General features: G+C 38.2%; 1 protein-coding gene across 2 annotated transcripts; it reads right to left on the reverse strand.

The window, feature by feature from the left end:
- Nucleotides 1-3006: 3006 nt before the first annotated feature.
- Nucleotides 3007-11845, reverse strand: LOC139758964 (uncharacterized). 2 transcript variants are annotated; one of them, XM_071680796.1, is made up of 6 exons: nucleotides 11636-11845; nucleotides 10785-10949; nucleotides 9824-9916; nucleotides 7641-7873; nucleotides 4567-4778; nucleotides 3007-4406 (listed from the first exon to the last, which is right to left on the reverse strand). In XM_071680796.1, exons 1-6 carry the CDS (start codon nucleotides 11725-11727, stop codon nucleotides 4146-4148), a joined length of 1056 nt encoding a protein of 351 aa, XP_071536897.1. In that variant the 5' UTR covers nucleotides 11728-11845; the 3' UTR covers nucleotides 3007-4145. The 2 variants fall into 2 exon arrangements, with proteins under 2 accessions (XP_071536897.1, XP_071536896.1); XM_071680795.1 differs by having other exon boundaries at nucleotides 4567-4787; nucleotides 11636-11844.
- Between the last annotated feature and the right edge of the window lie 4345 nt (nucleotides 11846-16190).

Here is a 16190-nt window from a genome sequence, read left to right on the forward strand (position 1 = left end):
TTGGTCCCAATTACTTGGCATTCCAATGCAAGTCTGGCATAAAACTTCATAAAAGATGATGGTGACCTGATGAGAGTCTGCAGTTACTCAAAAACAGCAATTTCTAAGTGCTTATTCTAGCTGCTATAGTCATTACCAACTGTCCCCTCCAAAATAAATCTCTTACTATAAAGACAGTAAGTAATGGTTATATTTACATGACATTCTTGACATTCTTTAACACAATTCCCCACAATAAAAACATCATAATCAGTGCTTACTTCCCCAATACATGCACTAAAATTCACTTTAAAAGAACAAACATAATAAAACAAGATATTCATACACAGAGCAATCATATCAAAAAGGATTGCCTTCTGATGAGTGACTCCCAGTTAATATTAAGTGCTCTGTAGTAATAAGAAATCACCCAAGAAGACCCTAATTAAATGGCTTCTATTATAGCAATGAGACAATTTATGGCTATTTTTACTATGAACATCTACCTAACTGTATGGCTATCCATCTACTGTCCTTAGATATGGCAGTGAATAAGCTTGAAATTCATTAAAGCACTGGTGTGACCAGCATAAAGAATCAAAATAATAAAAAAATCTCTTCCTGGGAAAATAGATATCATGAATTATGGTCAGCATAACAAATACAGATGATGAGAGGGTTAGTTCCCATTCACATATCTGTAACAGAATAAATGTTTTTGATTAAAAGTGACAGCTATCAAATTAGCAACTGTATCAATAAAAATTAATCAAAGAATTCATAACCCGACTAGGTAGTAGGTAACATAAACCCAATCAAATAGGAGGTCAAACTAGTCAAGAGTATGATTACCTGAAAATAATAATTACTGAGCATCCATCAACCACATGTTGGGCACTTAGACTAAGCTTTGTCTCCCTTCAAGCAGCAGCATAACTTGTTGCAAGTAACATTCCACTTAGCTCTTCAGTTAGATGTAGTAATTCCTGACATAAAAAAATGACAAGAGTGGGTGGACTTTAGCAACTGTCTCTCTCTGCTATTCTTGTCATTCGAGAACAGAACAGTCTCATTGTGCAGAACATATTTTCCAGGCTTTATCATGAAATCTGACCAGTATCTACTTATGTATCAAGAACAAGCTGAAGGTGATACCTGAACATAATGGAGGCATCAGCTCTCTGTATACAATAACAGATGACCCCTGTTCAGTCTTGCCCTTGAACTGAATCAGAGTCTCATAGACTGTGGTTGTAAAGCATTTCCAGAGTATACAAATTACCATAAAGATGGGCTGTGTGTTTGAAAAACAAAATATCTAAATCTGGAGAAAGAAGTCAAAGTTACACAATCGAAATTCTCATCCAGATTTTGTTTTGGACAATGTGAGACACTATAAGGTCAACAAAACCAGGTGTTGTACACCCAATTTACCATAAATGGCTATCCAGTGTTAGTCTGCAATTGAGAAACAATATACACAAAACTCAACCATGTTACCAAAACCCATTACTCAATTGCAACAACTTTTTTCAGGCACCTTGTAGTGAGCCGAGGAAGAGACATATACCTAAAATTGGTGAACTAGGAGGCAAGTGAGTTGGTAGGTGTATCTTAGGCCCTGTCTTTCCAGGCAGAAAAATGTCTCTCTTGTGCTTAAAGCTAATTTTCTAAGCCTGAGTGCAGTGAAGGATACATGTTTATAATTTAATGGTAAACTGGTCTACCTTTTGGTTCTTACCACTCAATCACTTGTTAACTTGAAAAATATCTAAAATACCAGGGTATTTACCGTATACACTACACAAGCAAATATATCTTACGAAGTAGGACATAATCCTGGAAGAAGGGCCCCCTGGTAAAATCCAGTAAGCTTGGTTTATGAGCAAAATCTTCGATGTTTAGAAACCTAAGTTCTTTTAAATCAAAACCAACAATTCTCCTGAGTTGATAGCAGGTGATGCATCCAGCTTATTAAACTAAGGCACATATACAAATGACATTTAGACATATGGTTAGGATGTTGCTCTCTAATAAACGTTGTAAATAGTCTAATTTCTGCCTGAGATGGATAAGGTTGGAGAATCCTGCAGCATATTTTCAAGATGACAGGGTAGAAGGCAAGGATCACATAGTGGAACAGTGTCTGTACATCTACTAACATGGACTTTGCAAGGTAGAAAGACAACATGTTAATCTTTCAAATCTAGATCAAAGACTTTATGTCTAAACATTAATTCTATAGGTGCTTTTGTCACATGTGTCAAAGCATAGATCTTTCACAGCTGACTGAACTGAGCTTGAAGCAAGAAATTTTTTTCAGAAAAAATCACAGTTTATTTCTATGAGGCTGTTTTCATATACAACAAATAGACAATTAAAATATACCGGGGTCGATGTGCTGTCAATGGATTGAACCAGGGCATGTGAAGCGTCTGGGGTAAACCATGGAAAGTTTTGTGGGGCCTGGATGTGCAAAGGGAGCTGTGGTTTCGGTGCATTATCCATGGCAGCTAGAGACTGAGTGTGAACGAATGTGGCCCTTGTTGTCTTTTCCTGGCACTACCTCGCACACATGTTGGGGGAGGGGGTTTTCATTTCATGTGTGGTGGGGTGGCGACAGGTATGAATAAGGGCAGACAGTATGAATTATGTACATATGTATATATGTACATGTCTGTGTGTGTATATATATGTATACACTGATTGTATAGGTATGTATATGTGCGTGTGTGGACGTGTATGTATATACATGTGTATGTGGGTGGGCTGGGCCATTCTTTCGTCTGTTTCCTTGCGCTACCTTGCTAATGTGGGAGACAGCGACAAAGTATAATAAATAAATAATAAATTGATTGTCTGAAAGAGTTTGCACTCCAAGTGAATACTTAAACCATTACAAAAGCAGTTTGTTTCTAGTAAACAAGAAAGGATCTTAATTGGGGTGCTATCATCTACTAGTAGAACTTAGCAACACCATGGAGTTTTGTTTACAAAGTCTTTCAGTAACTGTCTACTGAGGCAGTAACAATTAGGTATCTGTACTTGATTCTGAGATATTTTCCATTCAATCTGTAGCCATCACACTTCAAAAATGTTTTACAATTAGGTCTCTGTACTTGATTCTGGTATATTTTCCATTCAATCTGTAGCCATCACACTTCAAAAATGTTTTACAATTAGGTCTCTGTACTTGATTCTGGTATGTTTTCCATTCAATCTGTAGCCATCACACTTCAGAAATGTTTTACAATTAGGTCTCTGTACTTGATTCTGGGATATTTTCCATTCAATCTGTAGCCATCACACTTCAAAAATGTTTTTAAACGTCATGTATCCTTCACTAACTGCCTCCCTTTGTTAAGCATAAACAAATACTAAAAACATCATGATACAAAGCTAAATATATTCTTCATCAACTATTAATTACTGATTGGTTGATAAGCCTGAGTTCTGTATCATACATATCAAATATACACATAAGATATCATAAAGTACACAAAAAAGATTTGTGAAAATGTGTACCTAAAGAACATTTCGTGTCAAGAATCTATCACAATTGAGTGATAAATTCAGTGGTTTAGCATCTAAACATATGAGTAAAAATCATTACAACACACTTCAACATCAAGCATACAAGCACACTCTACAAGTGTATATGAGAATTGCGAACTGTATGCAACATGCTTTCCTTTCTGCAGTATCTTGCACAAATCACCTATTAAAAATACCTCTGTAAACTCCATCAGTCATCTTTTCATTCACTCTTCTTTATTATGTTAAAAAACTAACAAAAGCATACAGAGTCTAATATGGCATTAGGGCATCAATCAAAAAGCAAGTTGAGATCAAGCATGCATCTGAGATAAGTATGGTGTCCAGTAAATGTACTGTCAGAAGCCTTTGCACCACAGAGAAATATGAATGCCCAAAAAGCTATACTGTAATATAAAAAAAAAGGACAAAGACAGCTAACTAGGAGTAATCAAATGCTACCACTTTATAATTCCATCCAGAGGAATAATCCTCATTGTTCTGCTCAAATATAGAAAGTACACTTCAAGTTCACTCAACTCTCATCAGACATCTTGCAACTATTTACCCATAAAATGGTCTAACGTTACAAACTAAAAAATTCATGGTTCAATTTTACAACACATTAAACCTTACCTTCTTCCTCCACAATGCTTGCAATAATTAGAGAATACCTCAACTCTACTTGGAGCACTTACGACTCTTTCTCTTGGCCTTGACCTGGAAGAGAAAATTTGTTTCTTGGCATCAGCCCAAAGACTTGAGTGATTGATGAGCTGTCCTCCTTCCCCTTTTCCTCTCCAGTCATTTAGGGTCATTTTCTTTTGTTTCTTCATTAAGCGTTCTATCTCTCTGTTTCGTAGTGATGATGCCTGTAGCGCAGTTGGCCTTACCTGGAATGCAAGCATTTCTTTATGAAAGATTATATTTCCATCTATCTCTATCTGCATCACACAAACAGGTACACAAAAGGAGGTACTTAGATCAACTTTTTTTGTATGGGGTCACCTTTATGTTCCTATAGCACATAATCAAAACTTTAATATACATTACCTGGTCCTTACTAAGATGGATGTTGAATGAAGTCTTGTCACCAATGGTGTTCACAGATGTACCAGTTCCAAATGGTACGTAATTAATTTTATCACGCTCTTGAAAGTTTCTTTGGGTGGTTCTAGAGAGCCGTGTGGTGAGTGGATACTTGTGACTTTTCATCAGACGTGACTTTGTTAATGTTGTTCCTCTTGTATGAATATTACTGTCTCCTGAAACAGCTAAGAATATAAAATATGATTTTATGACACTAGGTTCTAACAAATTTTCATAAAAATCAATGTATGTCATACCAAAAATCCCTTTGTTTGAGGGAAAACAAAATCAATTTATTACACTCTGATTGTAATCATATTCATTCCCCAAAAATAAATTTCAGCTCGGGTGTTCTGACTATGTTATTGCAAACTTCAGGAGCATAGCAGAAATCAGGCACAATTCAAGCAGCAGTCAAAGTGAGAGCAAGAACAAATTATTGAAATATTTTGTCAGAAAGATGTTGGAGGGCTTAAAGTGAAGAGATAATCAGAGGGTCCAAAATTAAAAAGTAGCACTAAATTCCAATATGTCTCTTCCAAGCCATGGCCATGGGCAAGACTAAGGAAGAAAACTCCACCTGTCTTGGCAATTCATGCTCATTATAGAGACCCAACCCCCCAATTTTCCAAAATGGGTGTCAAGAAAGAAAAATATGCACTATTGTACACTAACCCATGTTTACTTTCTTCATTTATTGTACTTAATCACTGTTTCCCCGTGTCAAGTGAGGTAGCACTAGGAAATAGACGAAGAATGGCCCATCCACTCATATACACATATATATGCATAAACGCCCACACACACACACATATACATATACATATCAACATATACACATATACATACACATAAACATATTCATACTTGCTTGCCTTCATCCATTTCCAGTGCTACCCCACCCCACAGGAAACAGCATCGCTACCCCCTGCTTCAGTAAGGTGGCACCAGGAACACAGACAAAAAGCAATATTCGTTCACACTCAGTCTCTAGCTGTCATGTGTAATGCACAGAAACCACAGCTCCCTATCCACATCCAGGCCCCACAGACCTTTCCATGGTTTACCCCAGATGTTTCACATTCCCTGGTTCAGTCTGATAAGAATCAATTTTTGGTTAAATTTATAATCTTTTTCCTAAAAATTGTGGTTTACATTTTTTATGTAAAGTTTCAAAGTGTCTCTATTGTCACATTTGTAAACTCCTGGGCAAGTTCAGTCAGAAAAAGAAACACAATGTTAAGACTTTCATTTCTTAACATATAAATGGTTATTTTGAGGCACCCCTGAAAACTGATTATGCAGCTAAAGGATGAAAATATGTTAATCCAATCTTTTTTTTTTTTTTTTTTTTTTATACTTCGTCGCCGTCTCCCGCGTCTGCGAGGTAGCGCAAGGAAACAGACGAAAGAAATGGCCCCCCCCCCATACACATGTACATACACACGTCCACACACGCAAATATACATACCTACACAGCTTTCCATGGTTTACCCCAGACGCTTCACATGCCTTGCTTCAATCCACTGACAGCACGTCAACCCCTGTATACCACATGACTCCAATTCACTCTATTTCTTGCCCTCCTTTCACCCTCCTGCATGTTCAGGCCCCGATCACACAAAATATTTTTCACTCCATCTTTCCACCTCCAATTTGGTCTCCCTCTTCTCCTCGTTCCCTCCACCTCCGACACATATATCCTCTTGGTCAATCTCTCCTCACTCATTCTCTCCATGTGCCCAAACCATTTCAAAACACCCTCTTCTGCTCTCTCAACCACGCTCTTTTTATTTCCACACATCTCTCTTACCCTTACGTTACTTACTCGATCAAACCACCTCACACCACACATTGTCCTCAAACATCTCATTTCCAGCACATCCATCCTCCTGCGCACATCTCTATCCATAGCCCACGCCTCGCAACCATACAACATTGTTGGAACCACTATTCCCTCAAACATACCCATTTTTGCTTTCCGAGATAATGTTCTCGACTTCCACACATTTTTCAAGGCTCCCAAAATTTTCGCCCCCTCCCCCACCCTATGATCCACTTCCGCTTCCATGGTTCCATCCGCTGACAGATCCACTCCCAGATATCTAAAACACTTCACTTCCTCCAGTTTTTCTCCATTCAAACTCACCTCCCAATTGACTTGACCCTCACCCCTACTGTACCTAATAACCTTGCTCTTATTCACATTTACTCTCAACTTTCTTCTTCCACACACTTTACCAAACTCAGTCACCAGCTTCTGCAGTTTCTCACATGAATCAGCCACCAGCGCTGTATCATCAGCGAACAACAACTGACTCACTTCCCAAGCTCTCTCATCCCCAACAGACTTCATACTTGCCCCTCTTTCCAGGACTCTTGCATTTACCTCCCTTACAACCCCATCCATAAACAAATTAAACAACCATGGAGACATCACACACCCCTGCCGCAAAGAACTTAATTCTTAATAACATTACTCCCATTTTGAAAGGAAATTTCATGGTCACAAAAATGCTCTGAATTATTGCCTCAATTCTTGGTAAGTACTTTAAAAACTTACATCTTAATCAATATCTCACCACACGTACCATCATTATAGGGAATTAGAATCTGCTGTCTGTATATTGCATTCTGACTAAATATTCATATCATTAAACCTTGGAATAATCACATGCAGTTATGTTTCTTAGATATTTTCTATCTGCCATTCCTGGGTAGTATTTTAAAGGATATCACATTAATATCTATAGTAATGAAGCTTTTCATAATTTTTTCTGATACTGAAGCAGATGTAAAGATCAGAGTGACTTGGTAGCCAGGTAGATTAAAAAAGAATACAGCACCTGATCAATATGGTTATTGACAAGGAAAATCTGCGGTGCATACACAAAGTGAGAATGCATATTACTTGTTCTCAGCACACTGTATAGTTGTTCTTTTATCAAGTTAATTCTGATAAAATGGACCAAGCAGCCCATAGGGTGATCTTTGTGACAGCACTGAAATTGAGCTGATCAGAAAAGACAAAATATTACCTGGTATGAGGTCATACTCCCTAGTGCGACTTCCAGATCTCATAACTCCTATTTGGTCAGCTGATGGCATAGGCTTACTCCTGGGTTCCACCCCAATATTCTGGCTCTCTACTGTGTCTCGGGTTAAGTTCAAGTTTGGCATGCTACCCCTCTTGTCATCAAACTGTTCACTTGTGCCATCTCTGCTGAGGTTTACATCCAAATCATTTGGGGTGCTCTGCTGACGAGATGCCCTGTAGATACATAATTCATGAAGACACATTGTCTTCATCTATACAAGGGAAATAGCATGCATTATCAGCAACCATAATGCATATAATTAAATGTACATCTATCATTATATTTCTCAAAATCAAAATATGTTAGCTCAAACTGAATGATTATCGCATCAAACTTCTCTGCATTTTTACGTCTTACACATATATTACCATACATCTAACCTCTAAACCTTACTTTTTTAAGCTTTCTTGTGAAACCTACTCTATCCCAGAAACACTGAATGATACACTCACACAATGTAAAAACATATACATTTCATTACATACATTTAGCTGGTTTAGCAGGTCATCTTTCCTCATGTCCAGAGCAAAACTTGAAATTTTTCTCGCTGGTTGTGGTCATTTAAGTAAATATGTTTTTTCAATCAATTAATGATAGCAATATCATCACATTGATGTACAACCTGGGAATACAACCTCAGAAAGCAATTGCATAACCATCAGCCATGATACTGGCAGCACTTTATTTCAAATCAGTCCTTTCCACTGAAAAAGGCTAGTGACCCTGTGCCACATTCACACATCAATGTGGCCACTGACTAAAACTTTTACCTATTGTCATGTGTCCATCACTTGACAAATTTGAGAAGGGAATCTGCAGAAGTGGTACTTCTAGTCTGACTGCAGAACTATCTGGTTAATTACAAAGCTTTACAAGAATCAAGTCTGCAAGGCAAAGCCACAATTCTAGTCAAACTCAATGAAGCAGTACCTAAACCTGAGTTCCAATCTCATTTTTCTTGAATACGAGTTCCTAAAATGTGCAACAGCTCAAATGCAAGAATGGAAAAGAGACTAGAGCTCCCGGGCATGTTTGCAGTTGGGTGAGTCAGTATATTCAGCTACCAAAAGTGTCATCTCTTATGTCAGCTGTTCCTAGTCTTACTATGTTAACACACCAGAAGGCTGGCAGACTTAGTGCCATTGCAAAACACTCTTAACTGCACCTGAAGCATGAAAAATGAAAAGCTAGGAAGTCAAGTAATTCAACAGAGTTTAAAAGGTGGGTGAAACTCCTTAAAGTCAACCTATGGATGTTGGATTGCCCCAAGGAAGTGCAGTACATGTGATGAAAGTGACACTTCATAACATTAAGCTTTGAAAATTGCTGCAAATCATAGAATCATTAAATATGGGGAGAAGTGGACAGTGTCTTACATATAAATGAATGACAATGTGTGTGTGTCTTATGTTTTATGGGCTGGATAAGGTTTTATTGATGAGACCTGGGTAACCTGTCGTTATCTAATAATCATAGCAAGTGTACCTAAGTATAATTAACAATTACAGAAACAATACTTACGAAAACTTTGGGGTTTGGATTTTATTAGATCACTGTTCAGAAAAGGAAATATATCTATATTTCAACATCTCCCCAGTCACAGCCTGCCATTTCTGATTCATCCCCAAAAATTCATCCATAACTATTTTGCACTCAATCCATTACTTTCTATTTCATTCCTCATGCTAAGTATTATCAGCCCATTCTAAACATCTTGCAGTGTCAACTGAATCCTCTTGGACTGCACTATATGTATTTTATATTCATTCTATTATACTTGACTAGTTTCCCGCATCAGCAAGGTAGCGCTAGGAAATAGATGAAGAATGGCCCATCCACTCATATACACATAAGTATATATATACATAAATGCCCATACATGCACATATACACACATATACATATCAATATTAACACATATACATACACATGCACAGACATATACATATATACACATGTACATATTCATACTTGCTTGCCTTTATCCATTCCTGGTGCTACCCTGCCCCACAGGAAACAGCATTGCTACCCCCCTGCTTCAGTGAGGTATTACCAGGAAAACAGACAAAAAAAAAAAAAAAACAGGTGGGCAATCATCACTCATCTAAAGTCATATTAGAGACCTTGGAGACTGTTCTGGTGTAAAATGGAGTCTTGGAATATGTGGTGGTGGCTCCCTCTCCCCAGCTTGAATGGATGGCTGCTGCTGGATCTGTCTGGTGAAGATACATATTCATTATAAGTATTGCTGCCTTTATCATTATCAACATAATAATACTGTCATCATTATCATTAACATTAGCATTATTTTTTCATACTTGTTTCCCATTTCCCATGTTAGCCTGGTAGCCCTAGCAACAAAGTAATGGCTTCATTTTTTCACAAAATACACGAACAACAAAATTTAAGTATTCAGAAGTAGTCTTGGGTAAGTTTGGTGATGTGGGAGGAAAGATAAGGGAGAGAGCAGTACAGGGTAGAGGAGTTATTGGATCCCTTAATAAAATATTAAAGTGGAGAAGTGTATGGAAGTGAGGAAAGGATTAAGGAACACCATAGTTCTCCTAACCCTGACCTATGTAACTGAAACATGGATATATAATGAGCCATGGAGGTCAAGAATCCAGGCTGTGGAAATTAACTATATGAGAGGAGCATGTGGTATAACTAGCTGTAATGGAAAAAGAAGTGAGGAGATGTATGAAAGATGTGGTATGGCAGGAAATGCAAAGGGAATGAACTGTGGAGTGGTAAAGTGGGTGAAACGTCATACTTTAAGCCAAGTGAAAAGAATGCAAGATCGGGAATTTACAAGGGCATATGATAGCTCAATTAAAGAGGCTGGTGTGAAAGAAAGATCACCTGTGACATGGGAATATAGAGTGGAAGAATAATGGAGGGAGTAAAAGGGTGGAAGAAAGCATTTTGCCATGGCCACCCCCTTGATGTGAGTTTCTGAGGGAAACAGGCATCAAAGACAAAGATAGGTAGATAGATAGATAAATAGACAGATAGACAGACAGATAGATAGACAGTAAAAAAAATACATCAACAGACACGCACAAACAAAGGTGAATTACTTACTCGTCAGATCTGCTTAATATACCCTTGGTTCCTGCCAGATTAGATGTTCCTTGTCGTACTGCCAGCTCTGGTCTCTCTTCTTCTTCGTCTGAATCATCACAAATGCAGTCTGAGTCACTTTCTTCAATTGAGTGATGTGACATTTCTTCTTCTCGTCGTCTGAGCCTGAAAAACATACCATATTTCTACAGCACAAATAATCTTTCCCATCCAGAGTAAAACAAAAATATAAAAATCAAAATCTTAATAGCAACCACAAATGTTAGCCAGGGATGAAATTGCACTCATAAATCTTCATACAGATTCCCAGGTGTGCCTATACCTTCCCTAACCAGGGATATTTGGTGGAGAATGATTGCTTCCATGCAAACTATTTCTGGTATTTTTAGTTTATGCCCCACCGACGTTACGAAATTTCTGTTAAATGCAATCGATAGATCAATCTTTTTAAAGTGATCTGATATATATTACTTAGCTCACACATGAATATTATGGGAGATACCTAATTCACAAAATTATACTGTAACTTTTGTAGGGCGTGAACTGCAAAAATACCTGACATATTAATACTCGATTTTGTACTGTATATATATATATATATATATATATATATATATATATATATATATATATATATATATATATATATCATTTTCACTTTATAATTATAAAATAATGTTAATATTTTCTGTAGTTTCTATACAAAATATCATCACAGCTGAACTGAATCACTCAGTGTCCGGTGGTAAAGAGATATTGATCATCTGTATTATATATGATAATAAACGTATATGTGTTACTAATCAACATAAATGTTAGATGACCAGTAGGCCGGCCTCTCTTCACCTTACCGAAGGCTGTTATTTTCCCGCCAAACATTTTTCCTGACTTCTGAACCATAATTCTTGAACATGAGTCTGTAGGTAGACTTCCTGTGGACCATGATGGCAGGGTAAGAGTCTGACTCTGGCTGGCTTCACCATAACATTACAGGCCTGTACAGCATCATCAGCTGTCAGTGTCACACCCAACAGCTGACATCGGAATGTTTTGTTTACAGGAGGATACGAATACACACACTACGAGCCTATGTATATTATTTTAAAGGGACTGATCATATATATTTAAAAGACATGATTTAACATTGTCAAAGAAGCTAAACCAATTCATACTATTATACGTATGGCATTTGCATATTTTGTATTGCCACTCACAGTGTCTTCGTTATATTTAACTCGTGTTGGCTAACTTGTACATGGGAGAGAAATATGATGAGTTTACTGTTTTCAACTATTTCAAACAACTTGGTCTTCATCAGGAAGCAACAATGGTTGACCACTATGTCCCCTTATCACTATATACGAATATATGCACTCGCCAACAGTGGACATATCTAATGTTAATATATTTCTGCCATCATTTCAGTTGATAGACGAGGTTTTTATAGGTTTATCTTATAAACATGTACTGTGCTCGTATTATAGACAAGATATATATATATATATATATATATATATATATATATATATATATATATATATATATATATATATATATATATATATATATATATATATATATATAAAATGAGGGAAGTTAGCTGGTCGATGTTGGTACGCCTGTGTCGCGGTCTGGGGAAGGCCGTCGGGAGGGTTGGTAGTCTGGGGTACACACATGGAGATGATAAACAATAACATGGACATAACGTGTGGTGGAAATTTGGCTATTAAGTGAGCAGGTATGTGTCTAAGTTGTGAATCAAGGTTGTATATCGTGCATGAAGAGTCATAGATTGTTGTGATGATATGGGGAATTCCTGGCAGTGAGGATATTGTGGATAATTGACAAGTCAAAAGTTGTTGACAGAGTCGTGTGAGGCTCGCTGGCCTGCCGTGAGGGAAGTACACTACCCAGTATTGTACAACAGGTGTTGACATGCTCCATTGTATCAGGTAGGGTCTCATATAGGCCAATGGATCAACTAGGTAGAGGGAATGTCCCAAGCGAGATTTACCTGGTTTTGTGGAGTGGTAGAGAATCTTACCAGCTGTAGCTAGACTGGTTGGACATCCTTGCTAAGCTGGTTGTGGTTTTAGGAAGGATCGTCTAATAATGTTTAGAGACATTTATGGACGGAGGTGATTAGGATAAAAGTGTGAACTGTTAACTTGACTGGCATAGTAAAGTTTGGCCACATTGATCTAAAGTGTGTTCTGAAATGAAATTTAAAAAAAGTTATCAGTCACTGTTAATAGTGAACACCCCAGATGTGAAAAACATTTTGTACGTTAGGGAATTTTTATTAATGTGAATCAGGTTTCATTTAATTTTGAAAAGAAATTGGCCAATGTGTTTGTTGTTTTGCATTTGGCGCAGATTATATTTGTGATATTTCTTTTGTGAAGAAAGAATAAGTAGTTTTTTAGTGTTTCAGTGACCTTTGCCGGGATTCGTTTGTACTTTACATTATCTTTGTGAGGTGAGGTGAGCCCTGTGTTCCCAGCTATTGGTGTTATTTTTGTTTGAGGGCAGCATCGCCTTAGTACTGAAATGGTAACAGATCGGTCTGCACAAACTGCTTGGTGTAATTAGTACTCGTTAGCATTTGGGCCTGAGTCATCCTCTCCTTCATCTGTTCAGAAGTTTCAATTCTGCTCTTCCCAAGCATTGGGTCACATTTGCTCTTGCCTGCCCACTCATCGGAGCTTGCAGGGGAGCAGCAATCTCAGTAAACCCTGCCACAAACCTCCTGTATATAAAGCAGAATGCCATAAACACTCGACAGTTTTTACAGTGTATGTTCGGGTAGGCCATTCCTGGATAGCCCGGGTCTTCTGTGGGTCAGTGGTGAATCCTGCTTTTGAGATTACAAACCCAAGATATGTAACCATAAGGTATCAATATATTACTTAGAGGATTTCAACCCATGTTTTTCAGAAACATGATCATCCGATCCAAGAGATCTTCAGTACTCCTGCCGAAGACTCAGATCATCCAGGTACACTACTGGAATAACAAAAATGTGATCACTGAACATACTCCATAAACCTCTGGAATGTAGCGGGACTATTACACATTACCAGAGGGCATCACACATGCTGATGATGCCCAAAACCGTCACCAAGGCAGTTTTAGGGAATCATCAGCTAGCCCCTTGATTTGGTGGTACCTTGCAGGTAGATCAAAGGAGGAAAAGTTCTGAGCTCCTTCCAGAGCATCTAATGTGTCTAGGATTCCCGGCAGTGGGAAAGCATCCTTTACAGTAATCTCAGTCAGTCTTCCGTTATTCATCCTCTATTCACACATGGTTGATGACTGAAGGAGACAAATGATTACGATAAAGAGGAAGTGTCCAGGGATGGGACAGGACACCACCCAGAACTTGGAGGACCAGTGAAGAAGAGAAATGAGGAGGATGTGTAGTTGATTCTTCTCAGAATTGCAGATCAAGTGAAAGGTAATTATTCCAAGTGTGTAGTTGGTCGAGGTTGGTAGGCCTGGGTCATGGTGAGGGGAGACCGTCGGACGGGTTGGTAGCCTGGGGCACGCACATGGATGTTGTAAACATCAACATATATATTACGTATGGGGAGAATGTTGCCTTTATCTAAGCAGGTATGTGGCTAAGTTGTGTACTAAGGTTGTATATGGGGCATAGAGAGTTATAGATTGTTATGATAATAGGAATTTCCGGCAGCCTGGATGTTTGACAGAAATCAGTGTTGTTGACGTCATCATGTGTCACGCTGGCCTGCCCTGAGGGTAGTACAATACCCAGAAATGTACAACAGGTTTTGGCCTGCTACGTTGTATCACATATGGCCTTATTTAGGGCAGTGATTGGCATAAGAAAAGGTTTAAAGAATTTTAGGGTAGGTTTCGGTTTTGTGTTATATGGTGGTTTGATTAAGTAAAAGGATAAATGAGGGGTGGTAATAAAAAGGGTTGTAGTTGTGAAAGTTGAAGAGGGTGTACTGAACTGTGGACATGAGAGAATGAGTGAAAAGAGGTTGACAAAGAGGATCTATGTATCTGAAGTTGAGGGGACGAGGAGAAGGGGGAGACCAAATTGAAGATGGTAGGATGGAGTAAGAAATGCTCCTGCCTAAATGTTCGTACCTGTTACTTCTATCTATTGCTCCTATCATTTTGCTCTCTGCAGGAAAATCTAAAGTTTCAAAGAATGAGCAGTGTGAGTTAAGTGTTTTGTATGACAAGGAGAGATTATAAGTGTGTGGAAAGAATGCTAGTAGTCCATATGTGTGTAAGGCAGAAAGAAAAGACAGGTACCTGGGTCTGAGGAATGCATATTGATAACCAATGAAGTGCTGGCTCAATGCAGACATCATTAACCCCCTCGATACCCAGATGGGTAATACAGGTAATATACCTTCCTACTCGTTGGTTCTCTACCAACTACTATGTACCCTAATGCTGTTCTGCTGTTGGACGTATGAGGTACATCAGGAGAACTGTCAGGCATATGTAATTAGATGTATGATATTTTTGCTTGTGTTTTTGTTGTAAACAAATATGATTACGGTTTTCATCACTAATACTTTTTATCTTGTGTGGATGTCACAGCCTCACAAATTATTAAGGAACATAAGGGGGCAGATTTTGTGTAGACCCCCTTTAGATCTCTTAGACTGAGCAGTGTATGAGAAATATTTAGGCTTTAGCATCAGGTAACAACATGTGTATGTACTACAAACTGTATATTTGCCTCAAAGCAGAGATGGCTGATTTAAAAAACTTTGGTGTTTTAACTCTGGCCACAGTGAACAAAAAATGAAATGTGAATAAATTTGTTTGATGAAAATGAATTGCTGCTAAAGCTCCAACCTAACTGTTCTAACCTACTACTTCTATCTATTGCTCCTGCCATTTTACCAAAAGGCAGTGCTAGCACATAGCACTTACTACAAGAAAATCTAGAGCTACGAAAATTGAGCTGTATGAGTTCAGTGTTATGTATGACAAGGAGAGCTTGTATGATTCAGGACAGAATGCCAGTAGTCAATGTGTGGTTGAGGCGGAAAGAAAAGACAACTGCCAGGTCAGAGCTTGTTTGTTTCTGGACAGAATGCCAGTAGCCAGTGTGTGGCTGAGGCAGAAAGAAAAGACAACTGCCTGGGTCAAAGGAGTGCAATTTGACAACCACTGAAGTGCTGGCTTACTATGCAGCTGTCACTAACCCCCCTGATACCTAGTTGGGTATTACTGGTAATATACCTCCCTGATTGTTGGCAGTGTGTTATCTCTATCTATATATCTTTTATTGCTGTAAAGGAGGATTGGTCATGCAGATCTTGCTTCAGATAGCTGCTGTTAGCAGCACATCCTTTTTGTACAAACATCCCTTGGCCACATACTTTTCGTTGATGCTGTTTTAAGTATTGAGGT

This window comes from Panulirus ornatus, chromosome 32, assembly GCF_036320965.1.
Source record: "Panulirus ornatus isolate Po-2019 chromosome 32, ASM3632096v1, whole genome shotgun sequence".
NCBI lineage: Eukaryota > Metazoa > Arthropoda > Malacostraca > Decapoda > Palinuridae > Panulirus > Panulirus ornatus.

What these genes read in the sequence shown, in the direction of transcription:
- LOC139758964 (XM_071680795.1), bottom strand. Translation starts at nt 11,727, where the DNA reads ATGGTCCACAGGAAGTCTACCTACAGACTCATGTTCAAGAATTATGGT. An exon ending in CGGGAAAATAACAGCCTTCG is followed by an intron (nt 10,950 to 11,635) that starts GTAAGGTGAAGA and finishes TATGTTTTTCAG; the next exon opens with GCTCAGACGACGAGAAGAAG. An exon ending in ATATTAAGCAGATCTGACGA is followed by an intron (nt 9,917 to 10,784) that starts GTAAGTAATTCA and finishes TATCTTCACCAG; the next exon opens with ACAGATCCAGCAGCAGCCAT.